The sequence below is a fragment of the Sarcophilus harrisii genome, chromosome 6 (genome assembly GCF_902635505.1).
Source record: "Sarcophilus harrisii chromosome 6, mSarHar1.11, whole genome shotgun sequence".
Classification (NCBI taxonomy): Eukaryota; Metazoa; Chordata; class Mammalia; order Dasyuromorphia; family Dasyuridae; genus Sarcophilus; species Sarcophilus harrisii.
Window position 1 is genome coordinate 93,494,163 of NC_045431.1, and position 21,205 is coordinate 93,515,367.

At 36.1% G+C, this 21,205-nt stretch overlaps 1 protein-coding gene across 1 annotated transcript in view; it reads left to right on the forward strand.

Moving 5' to 3' along the window:
• Window positions 1-8,325: 8,325 nt before the first annotated feature.
• Window positions 8,326-21,205, forward strand: part of CPE (carboxypeptidase E) — a 121,012-nt gene continuing 108,132 nt past the window's right edge. Inside the window, exon 1 of the mRNA XM_031943121.1 lies at window positions 8,326-8,980. Within this exon, the coding sequence (XP_031798981.1) occupies window positions 8,674-8,980 (307 nt within the window). The 5' untranslated portion in view covers window positions 8,326-8,673. The remainder of the gene's footprint in view (window positions 8,981-21,205) is intronic.

Here is a 21,205-nt window from a genome sequence, read left to right on the forward strand (position 1 = left end):
TCATCATAGGAATTGTTTCCCAGGATGATAACTATGGGCTAGAAGCACTGCTGTTCCAGAGACCCTTGGTTCCAGTGTTCTGAGTTGGCTCCATCAGGGTCTGAAGGGAAATGCTGGTCAAGATGGTGTTGGCTCAATCTGCCTGTAACATGCTGTCCACTGTTTTTCCATTGGGTTCTTTTGATGCTTCAGCTAGTTTAGCATTCTTGCTCTCTGAGTGGCAGCTACTTAAGCAGTTCGTGGGAAAAGCTAAATCTTTCTTTATGTTGCTCCCATGGGTGATGTCCATGAAAGCTGGAACAGATGTAGGACTGATGTTCTGGAGGATGCTGCCATTTAAAGGGTTCTTGTTTAATCTGCTTAGTCAAAACACTTGATGATAGCTATTATGCTTCCTAATTTCTCTCTTCTCCACATTTCTGAAACATACAACCCTCCTCTTCTTTAGAATTTACACCCCCAATTCCCTTAAATTATTTTACTTATGGAATACCTCAAGCTTTTACATCATTCTGTTTGCCCTTTTTTCTGAATGCTCTTATGTTTCTTAATGTCTTTTTTAAAATGTGGTACTTAAAGTTAAGAATAATATTCTGAATTCCAGTGCAGACATTTTAATAGCTGGTACCACATGAGCCATTGGAAGTGGGTTCTAATGAATGCCATTATACTTTATATCTTGGAAAAAATGAATTAGAAAAATTATGATAATTGACATGCTTATGGATGGGAGAATAGAGTACAGAACTGGAATTAGTTCTTGGCTCCCACTTGAAGCTAAAACCATTAAATTAGAGGATTTTCTTAAAATAGTTCAGATATAAGTATGAAAAGGAGTGGCCCTAAGACCTATTTAGCTCTATTTTAATTTTGTGTTGCTTTTAGCAACCTCTAAGTTTGGTGCAATATCCTAGAACTTTTGTAGCTTAATATTTGCTTGAAAGAGATAAAGGAATACTTTTAAAATTTAACTCACACTTAATTGCTGTATTATTTTTCTTCATTGCACTTAAAATAAAAACAAAGTAGTTATAGATGGAAGATTCTTAAGACATTGGTTAGGGAGAAGCTTATAAGACCACACAATGATCATTAGATTTTTAAAAGAGTTGGAGAATCTCCTATGTTCTGAGAATCAGATGAAGAGAAGATTTCAAAGGGTCTGATTAAGAGGATTCTTGTTCTTGAGCAGACAAGAATGGCATATCTTTACAAGGTCAACCTTCATTACCTTACTAGAAGAGAGGATTCCCCATTGCTATTATTATTTCCATACAAAGTCTTCTTGTTTATTGCTAGAATAGGCTGACAGTGATATGGAAAGGTGAGTAGTGGAAGAGATGAGCACATAAAGGATTTAATATGGCTTACAAACCATATTTACTCAGATAACTGCAGAGCCTTTACCCAGACAATGTGTTACACATGATTATAGAGTCCTTCCTAAACCATTATAGTTCAAATTCTAAGCCTTTGTGCTCCAGGCCTTAAACTAAAGTGAATAAGTAGCTGTAACAAACTTTGTGTACTTCTTGAAATGCTAATAAATCAGCAAGAGCATGCAGATAATTGGAATGGCTAGTTTATTTTTACAGGATAAAAATCTTTGGCTTTGATGTTGGATGGTTCCTCCCAATTTTGCTCTACTACTGCTGTAGGGAATTTATTTACCAAGACAAATTGAAGGGTCCTCCTTGTTATTAGCCTTCAAGTTTGTGGGGATCTTCTCAGTATTGGTTGAGGAAGAGTGTTAAGACAGGAGATTTGGAGAAAAACTGTTTTTGTGTTTTCACATTTCTAATTTATTTACTATTGAGACAATTCTTGGCACAAGAGAAGAGAAAAGGTGAGGTTCCCCTTTCTTTTTTCTTTACCCCATTAATTCGAAAAGTATTGCAATTATTCTTTTAATATACATATTTTACCTCTCCCCTCTCTTCCTTTTTCTTTCCTTTTCTCCCCCCTTTCCCTCTCTTCCTTTTCTTTTCATCTGCCATTCATTCTTTTCATTGAAAAAATTGGTAGTGAGGAATAGCCCAAAGAGGAATCAGAACTATTTCAGGAAAGAGGATCTATTGCCCGCCAGACTTGACTGGATTTTAATACTTTTTCTCCACATATTTCGTCAAGCTACCTGCTTCAGAAGCACTTTCACTAGGTCCAGCTACTTTTATATTCACATCCCTAAAACATATCCTATAAGCCATCCATTTATTAATTTGGAATAAGTCCTACTTTTGGGATGTCTTGGGATGTCTTCTTCAAGAAAAAAAGGCAATTCAATTCAGGCAGTATTTGATATTTTAGAGGCATAAGTTAATGGAAAATGATTTTTCAAGAAGCCACTTGAAGAAAAGAGCAGTATTAATCAACCAGGATAGTTATAAAGAGACTTATATTATAAAATGATATAATGCAAAGTGCACTGGTTCCGGTGAGAGAAGTCCTGCATTTGAATCCTGGTTCCAACATTTACTTACTATTCATATTTGATAGGTGGGTAATGCAGTGGATAGAGTGGAAAAGTACTTTTTATTTGGTATTTATCAATATTCTTTGAATCTAGCTTTAAGTGACTAGAAATTGCCTAACCCAAACCTTACTGTAGGGGTCAGGCTGACCTTAGAGATACTCCAGAGAAGCCAAAGAACTTCCTTGAAGAATACTTGATTTCACCTAAAACATTTGGGTTTTGGATCTGCTCATTTAGGTCTTCTTTTAGGTCTAGCCAAAGTTTGTGTTTTGATCTAGTACCAATTTTAAGAAATGTTTATACTCACCCCTTGACATATATCTCAGGCAAACTGCCTAAATACAGTTTATGTTCAACCTTTGTTTAAACTCTAGATAATATAAATCTCAGAGAAACTTCAGGAGGAAGCCACACCTTTTTTTTAATTGCCAAAATGGCAATAACATTTTTTTAAAAGCTTTTTTTTCCAGGTTTGGGATTTTTTTTTCTTCACTACCAACAAGGTGCTGAATCTGGAGTCAAAAATATCTGAGTTCAAATGTGATCTCAGACGCTTAGCTGTGTGATCCTGAGCAAATTACTTAGATTTTGTCTGCTTCACTTTCCTCCCAGAATTGTTGAGAGAATCAAATGAACTTTGTAAACTTTTTAAAAAGTGGCATATAAATGTTATTATTATTATTGTTAATCTACCTTAATCTTTTTGACCCTCAGCTTCCTCATCTTTAAAATAAAGGGGTTGGATTTGATAATTTCTAAGGGTCCTTCTAGTTTTAAATCTATGAACCTATGATCCTAAATAGTCATCACCTTTATGATCTTAGACATATTGCATATATACATGTATATGAATTAAAATGTACATCTATATATGGAGAAATGACATGAAAGATATTATTAAATCTAAGCTAATAAAAATTATTATTACTTGCTGAATGTACTGTTTATTGCTTTTGCAACTAGTCAACTTATTTTGTTGGTTGGTCAACTTATTTTTCTTATATCAACCTCAGGTAAGTCCCTAGGATTTATTTAAGTAAAAAACAGGTTTCCTTCAATCAGCTAAGTGGCACAGTAGATAGAGCACCAGACCTGAAGTCAGGAGGACTTGAGTTCAAATGTGACTTCAGACACAACATTTCCTGGCTGTGTGACCCTGGGCAAGTCACTTAACCCTGATTGCCTCAGCAAAAGAAAAGAAAAGAAAAGAAAAGATTTACAGGAATAAGAAGAGTCAAGTCCTGTAATGAAAGGGAGAATAATTAATGTACAATGCAGGTATTCCATTGGTACTCATATAATGATGATGGGCTTCTACTGTATTGGTTGGAGAATTTACTAGAGCATTCACACAGTACGAGAAGGCAAGAATGGATTGTATTATTGATTGTTGTCCTTCAGGCTTATAGAGGACCAAAATGACATCACTATGTTAGAATCAAGTTACAGTGTGTCCAACTGTGGCCGATCAGAACTTGGATGCTCTGCCACAAGTCGGTACATACCTATATCAGGTTCATAAATTTGTTAAAGTATCAAAAGTATGCATTAAAGGATCTGTGATTTTGTTAGTGAGGGCACTCCCATCACTGAAATAGGCTGCACCTTCTGAAGGGCTTCTAGACTTGCCTGTGCACAATGAGTTAACAAGCCTCTCCAAACTCAGAGCTGGTGCTTAATTGAGGGACACAAGTGAAGTTACCAAAAAACAGCATTTGTACTTAGTTTAAGCCTAAGCTTTTTCCTCATTTATTAAGTAAAGGGCTGCTGGATGGCTTCTAAGATCCCTTCCATTTATTTCTAATCTATGTTTCTTTTTTTTTTAAAATCACTTTATGTATTTATATATTTTCTAGCTATGTCCATATGTCATTATTTTTTTAATTTGAGTTCTGTCAAAGAATATTGTATAATTTTTAAAAATTAAATTCAGTTTCTAAATATTGCCAATATATTGTGAGCATATGGTATAATGCACAGAGCTCTATTCATGGAGTAAGGAAGAGCTACATTCAATTCCTACGTCAGATACTTAAAGTCTTATTTTGCTTATCTGTAAAGTGCCAGAAGAGGCAGTGTGGTATAATCGACTTATAATTGACCTTAGATTTAGGAAGACTTACTATGTTCTAGATTTGTCTCTGACCCATACAGAGTATGTGATCAAGGTTACTTATCCTCTGTGTATCCCAGGTAGTTAAGAAAGATTATCAGATATCATCTGTAAAAATGAGAAAGTTGGACTAGCTCCAGATTTTTTCTCCTATGATCTTAAATGTCAGAAAAGACACTGGTCTGAATAGGTAGAATTCCCTACACTAATCAAATGACAGAGTCCTTAAATTTTTTTTAATAATAGCTTTTAATTTTCAAAATGCAAAGATAGTTTTCAACATTAAGCCTTGAAAAACTCTGTGTTCCAAATTTTTCTGCCTTCCTTCATCCTTTCTTCTAGACAGCAAGCAATCCAATGCATCTTAAACGTGTAATTTTTCTATATGTATTTCCACATTTATCATGCTAGTGCCCTTAATTTTATTTTATTTATTATTTTTTGGGTATTTTTTATTATAGATTTTTTGTTATTTACAAGTTATATACATGGGTAATTTTACAGCATTGACAATTGCCAAATCTTTTGTTCCAATTTTCCCCCTCCTTCCTCCCACCCCCTCCCCTAGATGGCAGAATGACCAACACATGTTAAATATGTTAAAGTATAAATTAAATACAAAATAAGTATACATGTCCAAACCATTATTTTACTGTACAAAAAGAATCGGACTCTAAAATATTGTACAATTAGCCTGTGAAGGAAATAAAAAAAAATGCAGGCAGGCAAAAATATAGGGATTGCGAATTCAATGTAATGGTTCTTAGTCATCTCCCAAAGTTCTTTTGCTGGGTGTAGCTGGTTCAGTTCATTACTGCTCCATTGGAATTGATTTGGTTCATCTCATTGCTGAGGATGGCCATGTCCATCAGAATTGGTCATCATATAGTATTGTTGTTGAAGTATATAATGACCTCCTGGTCCTGCTCATTTCACTCACGTGCCCTTAATTTTAAAAAATTATTATTACTTTCTGAATATACTGCTTACTGTTTATGAAAACTAGTCAACTTACTTTGTTGGTTAGTCAACTTATTTTTCTTATATCAACCTCAGGTAAGTCCCTAGGGTGTATTTAAGTTAAAAAACAGGTTTCCTTCAATCAGCATTAGTCAAGAGACTTCTCAATCTGGTGAAATCACAGATAGTTTCTTAATGACACCTAAAATGGGCTGGGAATTCAGGCATTGAATTAACTCCTTTAATGCTCTTCCTTTAAACCTGGTGTATGTAGCATAGATAGTATTATTTAATAAGTTATATCAAACTTAGTTGAACAAAGATTAAAAAAAAACTCAAGTCAATTTTTAAAAGTCCTATACAATGCATATTTGGAGAGGAATAGAAAAGCAAAACTTGTTAAAGCAGACTGCCAGCTCAGAAAAGAACATCAAAGAACCATAAAGAATGTTTCTTATATATGCCACTGCTCATCCACCTAACCTATCCACAAAATGAATGGGCTTGCTTTGGGTTACTGACACGAAACTGTTAACTTTCCACTTCTGAAGCTTTTGGTTTCAACTAATCTGTTTCTTTTCCCAGTGTGCCCAAAGATTGCTGGGCTTAGTCCACTTTTAGAAATATAATTATAGCTTTGGTTTAAAACTTTTGGACTATGTAGACAAATTCAGGGCTTTCATAGTGGAAAATACTTAGCTGGGACCACATTGACAAGTGATGCATCCAGATCCAAGTTCATTTGAAGTGGCATGTCTCTATTATGCCAACATATTCCTTACATCTGAAAAAAAAAGAAAAGAAACCCAGACCACCTTGTCAAATGAGTTTGTAGCCAGATCTCTCTAGCAGCACCCTCGGGGGAAATTTTTGATTTTTTTTTTAGGTCCATGACATCATTGAAATATTTTGATGTTTTTCCAAGTGAAAAAAATTTTATTCAGTGTGATGCACACCAGCTATGCAGTGTAATAACAAGATTGGGGAGGGGGGAGGAGTTCTACATTTAGCTTGAAAAAATGCAATGTGGTTTAGAAGAAAGAACACAACATTTAGACTTAGAAGGCTTTGCCTCTGACTTCTGACTCCATTACTTACTAGCTGTCCTCCACTGGGCAAGTTACTCTATTTTTAAAATCCTATTCTGTACAAGGGGGATAAAAATCTCCATATCTTCATCATGACAAAAACAACAGGCATTTATTTATGTATGCTTTCAGTTTTACATGGCACTTTGTATACACCATCTTATTTGATTATAGACTTGGAAGGTACTGGGTGGGGAGAGAAAGAAGAGAGGTGTTTTAACTCAGGGTTGTTTATGGAAAGTATTTTGTAAACTAGAAATTACTATATGAACATGAAACAAGTATTGAATGTGGATTTAGAAAGTTTGACTTCATTTCTAACTACTTCTCTTTTTCTTTTTTCTTCCTCCCTTCTTTCCTCCCTTCCTTCTTCTCTTCCCTCCATCCCTCCCTCTTTTCCTCCCTTCCTTCTTTCCTCCCTCTTTCCCTCCTCCCCTTCCTTCCTCTTTCCTTCATTTCTTCCTAGCTTCCTTCCTTCCTTCCTCCTCCTCCTCCTCCTCCTCCTTCTTCTTCCTCTCTCTCTCTCTCTCTCTCTCTCTCTCTCTCACTGTTTCTGTCTCTCTGTGTGTCTCTCTTTGAATGTCTGTCTGTCTCTCTCCCCTCAAATCTTTAAGTCTTAAAATTACAGAATGCAGAGGTGGCTAACCTACCTACATTGGAAGAGGCAGTTCCTTATGCCACTGAAATCAGAGGGTTTGTCCCTATTCTTTCTTGAAAGTATTTGAACCCATTGGGTTTCCAGTTCTACACCACTGACAACATATCTAAAAAGTAGTTTCAACTAGCAATCATTCAAGCAATATAAATCCTGTAAAAACAGGGAGTGCTTAGTTATTTAAATTAAATTCTGTTGTTTTAAGAAGCCAAATGAGGTTTCAATTAGTGCTATCAGTTTTATTTTCATAACAGGATTTAGTTTGGCATTAGGTTAAAGCCTTTGTTTTTCTAAGTCCTGAAGGATCTTAGTTCACTCTCCTAGACTCTTTCAGATAATTGGTGTACGTGCTATCAGTTAAAATAATGTAATCTTCTATGAAGAAACCCCAAGAAACTAATAGCATATCCACATAAATACAAAGATAATGTAATCTTCTGGTACTTTAAGTTGAGTGACAGCTTCCTGTTTGATTTTTTTTTTCCTTGGATGCTCAAGGAACCTCCAAGTGTCGGAATAGGGTGTGAGTAGTTTCATTATCATAAAGGAAGCATGTAAAAAATGTATGTATGTATGTATGTATATAGAACTATCTTCAAATTGCTTTTTATGCTTTTCTAACTGGAATATTCGGTCGCTGTAGGTCGGGATGGAACTCAAATTAAAAGGCATTCATAATAACTTCAAGAATCTTCCTTACTCTCTCAGTGCAATATTAAAATCTTCTTGAAGTCTTAAAACACCAGGGTTCCCGAACCTGAATTTAAGAACTGTCCCTCATCATCCCCATCCCATCAGTTTGTTCACCTGGGATTCTGCGGCATTTGGCTTTTGACGTGGGTCTGAGCCAACAAAGGCAGGGGCACACGCGCACGCTTTTACACCTTCTTGCCCAGAAGACCCATTCTCCACACCGCCCCCCTCCCAACCTGTGCCTACGTTTCTGCTTCTCCGCCTCTCCCCTTCCACCCTCCCCTTCCATCACACCCGCCCGCAATGGTATCTCCTGCGTCTCCCCTTGGCGCAGCACCGAGTAGTGCAGCCTGCAGAGCATCTGGCTCGCCTCCTTCCTCTGGGTGGACCCAGCTCCCTGGGCTGACACTCAGCTGGGGAAGGTGAGAAGAGAGGGCGCTGCTTGGCTGGAGGGCACAGCCGGCCAGTTTTTGAGAAAAGCACAGCGAAACCGGCGAGAGCCCGGAGCGAGACAGGCGCAGGGAGCAGAGACGGAAAGAGAGAGAGAGAGACAAAAGATCCGCCTTGGACCAGCAACGTCGTGCAGCCTAGAGAAGCCGGGCACGGCGGCTGCAGCGCAGCGGAGCGCGGGGCTCGGGGCGCGGGACACTAGGCAGCTCTAGGCGAGCCGGGGGCCGCGGGGAGTCTGACGATGGGCCGGAGGGGAGGCAGCGCGCTGTTGGCGCTGGGCGCCGCGCTCACTGCCTGCGCCTGGCTGCTGGGCTCGGCGGCCGCAGCTGGAGAGCCCGGGGCGGCGGGGATGCGGCGGCGGCGGCGGCTGCATCAGGAGGACGGCATCTCCTTCGAGTACCACCGCTACCCGGAGCTGCGGGAGGCGCTGGTGTCCGTGTGGCTGCAGTGCCCGTCCGTCAGCAGGATCTACACGGTCGGGCGCAGCTTCGAGGGCCGGGAACTGCTGGTGATCGAGCTGTCCGACAACCCTGGGGAGCACGAGCCTGGTAGGGGCGCTGCCCTTCCGCTCCCTCCTCCCCCTCTCGCCTTCCTTTCTCCTTTCCCCCAACCCCACTTCTCAGCTATTCCTCGGGGACCCTGGGGGCTCCCTATCTTCCACTATGGGAAAGGAGGGGAGGTGTGTGCTGGTGAAAGGTGCTCACCGGGAAGCTGCCCACCCACAAGAACCTCTGGAGGGATCCGGGTTGGGGGTGGGAAATAGGGCTGGGGAAGACGGCTGATACAGGGTCCTGAAGGAGGGGAGTGGGATGATGAAACAGTGCTAATCCTTGCTCCAGATGTGGAGCTCCCGGCGTCCATTTATTAAGCGTTTCCTAGGTGCCAGGCACTGCGCTAAGAGCGGAGATAACTGGAAAAGAGAAAAGCAAAAACAAAAACACAAAGCCAGATAAGCAAAACCATGGTCCGAGACCTTAAAGAGCTTAAATCCTAATGGGGGAGACAACATATAAAAAAATTTGTCCATGAAAGATACATATATATGTATATGTGTGTCTGTCTGTATATAGTGTAAATGGAAAGTAATCCAGCACCACCACCGGAGTTCGGATGGAGCTCACCTACAGTGCTGTCCTCTCCCCTCCCCTTTCCCCCCTTTTGAGTAAATCTGAGTTGAGGTTGAAAGATTAACCTTCAGCTGAGATGAAATAGAGAAAGGGAGGAAAGGAGGGAGAGAGGAGAGAATCAGGCTTCCTTCTTAGGGCATATAGAGTGTGTTCCTATGAAAGACCGAGAGAGAGGACCATTCAGTGAGGGCTATAGCAAACAGAGGTGGGGAAAAGACTCGTTATCACAACACGGCTAGTTTTTAAAAGGAGCCACTGTCTTAAAACAAACCTGTTTCATATATACTTGTGTCTGTGCCTATGTATTTTACATCCAAGTCATCTCAGTGAATGCTAAGGGATGATTTATGAAGCTGTGTGGGTGATGTATGTGGGGAAGAGGGGGAAAGTTCCAATCCAAATATTGAACAGTGGCAAATATTGAACAGTGGCCTTTAAAAGGTAGTCTAATTAGTTTTTTGGAACTGCACAGTGGTCTATTTACATTCTCCCCTCCTCCTAACATTTTCTCCTTGTGCTGAATGAAGCCCCTGAAGAAGACTCATTTGTGATCAGGTTACTATTTCAGCTGATGCTTTCCATATCTTTCTCTCTTGCATCTTCTGAGGTTTGCATAAAGGCACATTTTGCTTTTGATGAACTTGATGGATTTAATGCAAAGATCCAATTTAAATGTTCTTGAAGCTTATCTTACTATTTTTCTGACCTTTGAAAATTATCTATTACCTCAGGCCTAGTATTTTCTGGCAGTAATTACAATGTTGAAAAAATGAGGGCTGCTAATAAAGATCTTGGAAAACAAAGGAAATAAGCAAAAAATATGTTAAAGATAATATATCATGATATCAGAATCATTTTGTTATGAAATGGAATAGGGACTATTTGGGAAAGTATGGCAGTGGTTGGAGCCATTTTGATCCCTCAAGTGCTGCTTTTAATATATGGGATGAATAGAATATATCTTTAAAATACTATTTTGAAATTTGCATTCTTTCCAGTTACTCAGATTTAATCATTTCTATAAACTTTTAGAAAACTAACTATAACTATTCGGTAACAGTAAGTACTATTTCATAAAATGGGAAAAGTATCCTCAGAAAATAACCAAGCCGTCTTTTTTTTTTTTTTTTTTTTTCTTTCTACATTAAGGGAAAATGTCTCAATGATTCTCACATTGGGAAACTTTTATGTACCTCAAAATGATGACGTTGAAAAGACCCTTCATTGTTTGTTGGTATGATCTTTAAATCACTGACCATGAGAAGGTTTTATTTTAGCATATATTGTGATGTTGGATTTTCTTTTCATTCCTTTTTTTAAACCATATTTTTGCATATAAAGGACAATTTGCAAATGGGAGGGAGCTTTTCCTATTTTTCCCATTAAACTGTTTTAGTAACTGGGTGTGTGTGAACCCAGAAGTTAAAGTATTTCCATGTTCAACAAATCATTCTCATTTTTAGATTATGTGATGTATGCTGTCAAGTTTAAGACAAAATGAAGGGGGTTATTAGTTCTAGGCTATTACATGGTGACAGAATGCTCTTTTGTCTATCTTAAAGGTGGAGCTCATTCAGAGGCCAGTAAAAAATGACCCATCCTGCTCTCATTATGAAACATCCTGTAGACTCACTTGGATCCCCCTTCTTTTAATTTAGTCTTTTAAAAAGGGCTTAAATAGGTTAAGAATCTGCACGGAGCTGATAAGTGAAAAAAACTGATAAGTTCTTAAGTTTGATGGGTCAACTACTAAGTGCTACTACAGCATTCTTTGTCTGAACTTTTCAGAGTTTCCATTAAAGGAAGAATGTTTATATTGGGCTGCTGCAAAACATCTTGGAGAGCTTTTCTAAATTAAAGTGTTTTAAGGTTATTTTCCATTTATTCTGGGAAATGTGAAAGCAACATCTCCACTAGGTGCAGCAGAAATTGAAGTGTTCCAAAAAAAAAAAAGTTTTAATCAGTAATATGTCTTTTGGTGGCATCTTGTTTACATACCTATCTATCACAAAACCTGGGATCTCATGGAAAGAGTTTTGAATCAGGAGTCAGGATACCCAAATTTTTTCCTCAGATGTGTTACTTACCTCTGTATGACCTTGTTCAAATCACTTAATCTATGTGAGCCTCAGTTTTCATAGTTCTAAAATGGGGATAAGAATCAAGTTTAACACATGTATAAATTGTAAAATGCATTTATATGGGAGCTATCATTCAAGCAAGGGATGATCTTATAGGATCATAGTTCTATGTTTGGAAGGACCTTCAAAGGCCCTTTATTCCAATCTCTTTATTTTAGAGATAAGAAAATCAAAGCTTACAGATGCCACAGTCACTGGGTATTGAGCATCAGAGACACAAGCTCCAAATTCATTGCTCATTGTTCTATTGTACCATACTGTTCCTCCAAAAATTAAAAAAAAAAGCTCTTCATTCAAGCAACATTTAGAGTTCCTGCTATTTACAAAGCACTGCAATAGGTGCTATGGGAAATGTTAAAAAAAAATCTTTTATCACCTTAAAGAATATTTATAGTTTTACTGAAGACAAATGAAATAATAAAAATAACAATATGGTATAGACAAACAATTTTGAAAGATTTGTGTTGTGATCAACACAATGAAAAACCACAGATCCTGAGGACATACTCTATTAACTTTCTGATAGAGAGACAATGGACTTGGAGTACAGATTAAGACTTTTTTTTTTTAGGACATAGTCAATGTGAAAATTAATTTTCCATATGACTTTGTTTCTCAGTTGGGGGAGATGAGGAAGAGGAATATGCATCTCAAATAGCATTTTTAATAAAATTAAAATAAATTAAATTAGTTTATTAATGAACAAATTTTTAAGAGGAATAAACATTCATAAATTGGATGGAAAGAAGTGAATTGTAGAAGACTATTTGCTGAAGTGGCAATAGCTAAAAGTCATAATGGTTCTAAGTCTTATACCCTCATCCCAAAAAGGGGATGTGATTCTGAATCAGTCATTTAAGTATATCAGAGTTTGGGAGTTGTTGTTGTTGGTAGACTGTAGGATTGGGAAAAAAGGCCAAAGGACAAGGTTTATTTCTTAGCATTTAGTTGAATTCCTCAATAATTTCCTTATTTCTTTTAGGCATGAAACATGCCAATTATGAACATTTCCATGTTTTCCTTTCTTTTGGATATATCCTTCTTGTAATTCTTACATGTACCAACATATATGTACCTCGGTGTATATATATCTATATATCTATATCTATATATCTATATATATATACTCTCTCTTTTTTAAAATTTATTTATTTAATAGCCTTTTATTTACAGGTTATGGGTAACTTTACAGCATTAACAATTGCCAAACCTCTTGTTCCAATTTTTCACCTTTTACCCCCCACCCCCTCCCCCAGATGGCAGGATGACCAGTAGATGTTAAATATATTAAAATATAAATTAGATACACAATAAGTATACATGACCAAACCGTTATTTTGCTGTACAAAAAGAATCAGACTCTGAAATATTGTACAATTAGCTTGTGAAGGAAATCAAAAATGCAGGTGGGCATAAATATAGGGATTGGGAGTTCAATGTAATGGTTTTTAGTCATCACCCAGAGTTCTTTCTCTGGGCGTAGCTGGTTCAGTTCATTACTGCTCCATTGGAAATGATTTGATTGATCTCCTTGCTGAGGATGGCCAGGTCCATCAGAACTGGTCATCATATAGTATTGTTGTTGAAGTATAGAATGATCTCCTGGTCCTGCTCATTTCACTCAGCATCAGTTCGTGTAAGTCTCTCCAGGCCTTTCTGAAATCATCCTGTTGGTCATTTCTTACAGAACAATTAAATTTTCATTTTGTTAAGAAGACTCTGGCAAGTTGGTTGTAGGGGAAAGATTTTTATCATTTCTTATTTGTTAGCATTGTTTAAATCTGGCTTTAAACTGTCTAACCTGAAGTTTAATATAGAGATTAGGTTGACCTCAGAGATCGTCCAAGAAAATTGATTTGAGGATTGCTTGGGTCCACCCAAAACACAATGCTTGGCCAGGTCTTGTTTTGAGTCCACTCAAAACTTGTGTTATGGTTCTGCTCCAATTTTATTGAATGTTTATACTTACTTGCTGAGATAAATTTTAAGTAAACTTACTTGGAAACTGAATTTTTCTGAAAAATGCCTGCTTATCTTGCAGCCTGAGTTCCTTATTAGTCAATCAAGGACATTAGACAGGATAATAGCTGATATTGATATGAGATTTATAGGACTTAGTTTATTTGAGCCTTACAACAACCCTTTAAGTTCGATAGTTTTTATGATCCCCATTTCACAATTTAAGGTACATTTATTAAGCAACAATTAAAGGCAAGGTGCACGACACCACATGATGAGGAAAACAAAGGCTAAAGTGAAAGTCTGAGATCTCAAGGACTTTCTAGTTTATTACAGTTATGATGAAATGGAAGCTCAGAGAGACTAAATGACTTGCTCATGCTCATAGAGATCTCAGAGATCTCTCATAGATCTCACATCTCTCATAGAGATAGCAATTAGCAGAAACAGGATTGCTAATGTAATGTAATATATGTGAAAACACGTGGAAAGGTAAAAAATATTAGACAAATTATGGTAGTAAATGATTGATGAACCTATATTCATCATTAAAATTTTTTGAAATGGGAATTGGCAAATTGCTTATCATCTTACTTATAAGAAGGAGAAAATTTGGAACTCAACATTTTATTTTAAAAGTATTGGTGCTGCATTTTTGATTTCCTTCACAGGCTAATTGTACACTATTTCAAAGTCCGATTCTTTTTGTATAGCAAAATAACTGTTTGGACATGTATACTTATATTGTATTTAATTTATGCTTTAACATATTTAACATGTATTGATCAACTTGCCATCTGGGGGAGGGGGTGGTGGGAAGAAAGGGAAAAATTGGAACAAAAGATTTGGCAATTGTCAATGCTGTAAAATTACCCATGCATATAACTTGTAAATAAAAAGCTATAATAAAAAAAAAAAAGGAAAAAAAAACTATTGGTGCAGTGGATAGAGCCCCAGCCCTGAAGTCAGGAGGACCCAAGTTCAAATCTGACTCAGACACTTAACATTCCCTAGTTGTATGACCCTGGGCAAGTCACTTAATCCCAATTGCCTTGGCAAAAATAAATAAAAATGTTTAAAAATTATCTTTACATGTAATTGGAAAAAAGTGAAATACTCTCAGAAATTTAGGAAATAAAAATAAAATTCATCCTAAGTAAAAAAAGAGATTAGAGAATTGGATCATTCTTTTGTTGTACTTAATGGAATACTCATAAACAATACTGTGCTTTAGATTTAATTCTTATTTTAACCTTTGAGTTTCAATGATGAATCAGAGACACAATATAGTACTATATGTTGAAACAGGCACTAGCTTTTGAATTCTCTATCTAGCACTTACTACCATTTTGACTTGGGGCTAGCTACCTTTCGGGCCTTAATTTCCTCATCTCTAAAATGAGGGTGTTGTATTCAGACTTGTAAAGTCCCTTCTGACCCTGAACCTTTTTCAATGAGGTCAATGAATCCTGTGGAAATTTCCTACATCTTCATGCTTTTAGACAATCTATGTAATTCATCCATTTAGCTTCCAATTAATCTCAATCTCCTACTAGCCATCTTTGTTCCATATTATCTGTTTGTATTACTCCTACTCGATATTTTCTTTAAATAGTCATATGTTAAATGATTATTGAAAAAAGCCTGTCTGGGGTGGGAGGAGGTTTCCAGGAAAACACTTTTGCTACTTGATTTTTCTAGTCTCTTGGAAAACATGGGTTTCAGTATATTTCTGTTTTTCTCCACTTTGTAAGTGCTTCCAGACCTGGGCTTGGTGTTCTGTTGTGTAGTGATCAGGAAGAGCAGTAAAACAGTGAGAAAGTTCATCTTTTCTTTAAAGGAAGATGCCCCTGTGACTCATTTACTTTGTATAGTTAAAACCAGTAAAACTTTGTCTTGGCCCAATGCTAACTTAATCATCTTATCAGTTTTTGGAAGCATTTAGAAAATGCAGGCAAACTATCCCTCACCCCCACTTCTCCACTTATCATAAAGATAAAATCATATTAAAGACAGACTCTTGCTGTTATGCATGTGCACATGCCAGAATTCTGAGAAAGAAGAGGGAGGAATGAAACTGATCATTTTTCATGGGTTTACATATATTGAATATTTAGTCTTGGTTCATTCTCTGTCTATTTTATATACATATGTATCTGTGTGTATATATACATACATACAAACATATGTGTGTATATATTTATGTACGTGTGTATACACACAGAGAGACAGATACAAAGAGAGAGGGAAAGAGAGAGACATAGAGGGAAAGAGAGAGACATAGAGAGAAACAGAGATAGAAAAACATACATAGAGAGAGCCATGAAAAATGTACAGGGAAATGAATCAGATATATGATGCATACATACATATATATATATATATATATATATATATATATATATACACACACACACATATATAAATGAATTAAGTTGTAGATGATGGATAAATCTGCCAACTGCACTCTGCTGTCTGAATTGGCAGAACCATTCTTACAGCCCTTTTTTGTCAGATTGAACCTTCTCATAGAGTTTAAGTCTGGCCTTTGTGTTTGTTATACATGTAATTATGGTATGGGTAGTTTTTAAATTTCAAAGGTGTGGTGTGTGGGAAAAGCATAGTTTTCGAGTGAAGAGGAGCTTGGTTCAAATTCTAGCCCTGTCTATAATTTACAATCGGTGTGACCTTGGATATATTGCTTAGTATCTAAAGCTGAATCTCTTCCTTTGTAAAGTGAAAGAGGGATTGTTTTAAAGATGATATATAAGATGTTTTTTAGTTTTAGATCTGTTATCCTATGTGTTAATACCTGTGTGATCTTATTTTTATGATTAAAAAAACTTTAAAATAACAAATAGAGATTAGTACAGTTTTGGGGAATTTGAACACAGTTGTTGCATCTTTAATGTGAAGCATTCAGGCTATGTGTATTTTCTCAGAATCGAAGGAATCACATCTGATTCTTTTTTCCCTTTTTTGCTGATTTCAACATATTATCAGATTTGTGCATTTGAAAAATCCCATCAGTGAGAAGGGTTAGCCAAGAACTGACTGATGTTTGAAATGACTAATCTAACTTTAGAACATGCTTGAGTCTAGTGCTTTTCCCCATAATTACTAAAATCACTGTGAGCTCATTGCCCTTTTGGTATTTTTCCTTCTCTCCAGATTCAGGATGTGGTGTTTCCTGAGGGATCCAGCTCCCAGCTATCTCTGGTAAATTATGGTTTATGAGCCAGTTTATATTCCCTACTTCTTCAAGCAGTCCCAAATTAGCCATTCTTGATGGACAAAGTGACTCAAATATATAATGCCAGTGTTGTCTGTCAACTAGAGCGGACTGCTTAATAATGACAAAGTATCTTGCAAACAAAGTTCTGACTTGGGTGCAAAATAACAATTCACACCTGTGGGTTTTCAACCCTTGTGAATGAAAATGATTGTTATTCACAGAAACCAGATGGCTGTTAACTTCACTGGAGAGACCTAAAAGCGTCATTGTTTAAAATCATATTTTGGGCTGAGGTTCAGGAAATCTGCTTTTTGACAAATGCTGATCGTTTCTTTCATAAGCCCATGCTGTTTGTTTCTAAAATGTGTCTAAACTTGACCTTTTCATTCAGTGTTCAGATCATTAAAAAAAAATAAAAACAGGCTGAATTTTAAAGCACAAATGTAGAAGGGGAATTGAATAACCATCTAATTTGTTAATTTATTAATAATTTATTAATTAATTGATAATGATACCCAAATAGAAACATCAATCCCAAAAGTAGATCAATCCTACTCAATTGCCCAATTTCACTGATGACATAGCTCAAGTTAATTTAAATTGCAAAATCTCTCCTTTCCTATAAAGGGAAGCCCACTACTCATTTCCAATTTGTAGTTTTCCTCATGACATCAGACCAGAGCTCAACACTTAATCCATAATAAGTCTCGGCTATTCAGAATGAAAGAATTTCTGCTGCAGTAGTGGACCTCTGTCTTCTGAGAATACTACATTATTGCTCCCCAGGCAAAAGGAAATTCCCCAAGCCCTTTTCCCATTGCCATCAGAATAAAAGGGCGACAAGGCTGGCCAACTATTTTTTAAAAAAGAGATTCAAAAAAAATTTAGGTCACACCAACAGTTGTTTTTTGGTTTTTCCATGGATAATCTGTTTTCAATTGAACTTGGCAACTATTTATCAAATATCTCCTGCTTGTCTAGCATTTTCATTTTATCTGCTAGTCTCTTTTTTTCTGGAGTAGTATTATTTTTACTTATTGAAATATTGTCTTCAAGTTCCTTCGAGTCACAACTCTTCAGTTGTTTACTGTTGTAAGTCCTGTACTGCTGCAAAATGTATGCATAAATGTTCCAGACTTAAAGTTCCCTGTATTTTTAGAGGTCACCACATACCCATTGCCAAGGCAACCAACATAAAGATGGTTTGTATGGGGAAAAAATAGAACAAACATCAGAGTCTCAAAATGAGGCATTTACATTTCAAGGAGAAGGCTGTGCATTTAAGCATTGGACTAAGAGAGTATTACTGAGAAGTGGGACAGCTGGCAACTTCACTTTGGAATTAAGATCCTGTGAGATCCCATTCATCTCAGGTTCTGTGCTTTGCTTAAAAGTGACTGTTTAAAATATACTTCACGTAGGACAGATTTAAAAACAATTAGTAAAGGAAACTTGCCTTAAAAATTGTGGGAACTCCATAAATGTGGAGCCAGATTCTCAAAATAATTAGCACCAAGGGAAGAAGTTGGCATTATGGGAATCCGGTTTAACTATGTCAGGCCAATAATGCAGAATGAAGAATAAGAACATTTTCTGAATTGAAGAGACTATGTAAAGAGGTGAACTGGGTTTATTAAATATATTTTAAATGTCTTCTCCTTTATCCATTTCTCTTAAAATATTTTTTCTCTTTTACATTTTTAATGATAAAAATGTTATGCAAAATTTGGATGGAAACAATGAAAGCTGACATTTACATGGTACTTTTAGGTTTGTAAATTACTATGCTTATATTTTCTTATATCAAACCTACCACAAGTAGATGTAACTATTTCATATAATTATATTTATTTATATTATATTGTCATTTAATATATATTATACAATATATAACATTATATTATCAATATGCAAAATATAAAAATAAACACAATAATATAACATTGTTATAAATATATTTATGTTATATTTAATATGTTTAATTATTTTTATGAATAATGAGATAGAGGCTCAGAAGAACCCATAATCAAAAGATTTGATGAAGTTTTATAAAGATGTCCATTAAAGTGATCAGCAAGTAAAATATTTTGATGTTTATTAAAATCTGCATTGTTCAATTAACCTCTATTAATTTCATTATTAATCTTAAAATAAAAAAATAAATTTTATACAATAAAAGAGGCAGTTAGGTAATGCAAAGCACTAGACTTGGAATTAGAGAGTGTTGAGTTCAAATCTTGTTTTAGATATTATCTTTATGATCCTGAACACACCATTTAAACTTTCTGTGCCTCACTTTACTTACGTTACCTGTAAAAGGAGGAATTTAGACTATATGGTCTCTAACATGTCTCTTACCTTTAAATCTATCATTCTAGGTCTTAGGTGATATTCAAATTCAGGTCTTCTTGATTCCAAATCCAGCACTTTGTCCTTTATGCCAACTGTCTCTAGTTTAAGGGTATTTTCTTCCCTTTCTCAACTCTCTATAAAGAACTAAAATGAGATCTCGGGGAAAAAAGCCTACTGAAGTAAAGTCTTTTTATATTCTGGAGGATGTTAGATGTATACTCACTTCAGTAGACTACTTGATTATTTTGTTTTATTGATCCTTCTCCATTTTTCCTTCTTTTTTCTTCCCACTCCCACATCTTTTCTACTTATCTACGAAAAGTCGTGTGATCTAGTGGAAAGCCTGTTGGATGACTTGCTATATTTTTGACCTTGTATAAATTGATCGATCTTTCTGGGCCTCATTTTCTAAATATGTAAAAGAATGGGGTTGGACTAGGTAATTGTCTACTGTCCCTTCTAGTTCTAGACTATGATTCTGGAAAGGAAATTTAAAATAAAAGACATATGGGATGTGCCAGTCAAAAGGAGAAGACTTTTATTTGGAAAGCTAGGAGAAATTCATCTAAAGCAAGATTTCATGATTCAAGGTTGAGAATATTTAAATATATACAGCCAATAGCAGTCCATTTCTTTCAATAATTTGTTGTTTGGTTTTGAATGGAAGGCTTTTCTCCCCATTTAGTACAGATGAGTAGAGCAGCAGGGGATTTTCATATTCTCAAAGATTTTTAAAATGTAATGAATGGAAGGACCTTATGCACCTGGCAAAAATGAATAGTTTGAAGTCAAAGTAGGATCAGATAACTCTCTTCCCTTTTAAGGACACTATGTGCCACAACTACCTGAATAGTTTTTGTTATTTAGTCATTTTTTTTAGTCATGCCTGACTGCCTGACTCTTCGTGACCCACTTTGGGATTTTTCTTGGCAAAGATACTCCAGTGGTTTCCCATTTCCTTCTCCAACTCATTTTACAGGTGAGGAAACTGAGGCAAGCAGAGTGACATGACTTGCTCAGGTCACATACTGAGTTAAGTGTCTGAGGTCAGACTTGAAACTCATGAAAATGAGTCTTTATGATTCTAAGTCCAATGCTTTACCCACTGCATTACCTAGCTGTTCCCAAACAGCTTCACACTCTGTTAAAATGTCTGTTTGTCACTGTGCTGACTTGCCCTTATTTGGAGTATTTATACAATTGGGACATTTGGCTTAAAAATGTTGGCATTTGCACCAAGAATAGAAACAATATAAATAGTAAATGTAGCTTAAGTAGTTTATTTTTAAAGGGATCAGGAAACCAGAAAGACATTTAAGAAAATATATATTTCATAGAACAGTTGAAAGAAGGAATAGAAAGAGACAAGGGGTCCTATACCTTTAATAGCTATGTTGTCACAGCTTACTCCCTAGGTCCTCCAAACATATTGAAAAACTAACAAACAAACCCCCAAAATATGCTTTAAATATCATTCACTAAAATAAGAGAACTATTTTCTCACTACTTCAGATGTCAAAGCTCTCAAGTCATAATCATAAGATAATGCTTTTGAAGTTGTTTCATGTTAATTGCCTGACTCATAGCTGGGGCTGAAGTTTCACTGCTCCAAAAGACTACTAATTTCTTCAGTTATTTGCTAAGCATACCAAAACTTTTAGAAGGTTTTAGTTTGTAACAATTTACATAAGAATGTTGAATCTTATAAAGTATTGTGAAAGGAAAAACATTTGGAACATGATGTTATTCAAAGTACTATAAAAATCTAACAGTTTCAAAGAAATTCAAAGAAAGAATTTCGAAAACAATTCTAAAAACTTTCAAAGAAAATTTCCTACATTTCAATTCAATTCAGAAAACATTTATTAAATGCTTACTATGTGCCAGACACTGTGCCAAATGTAAGGATTCAAAAAGACAGTCTGCCCTCAAGGAGTTTACAGTATTATCATAACTACC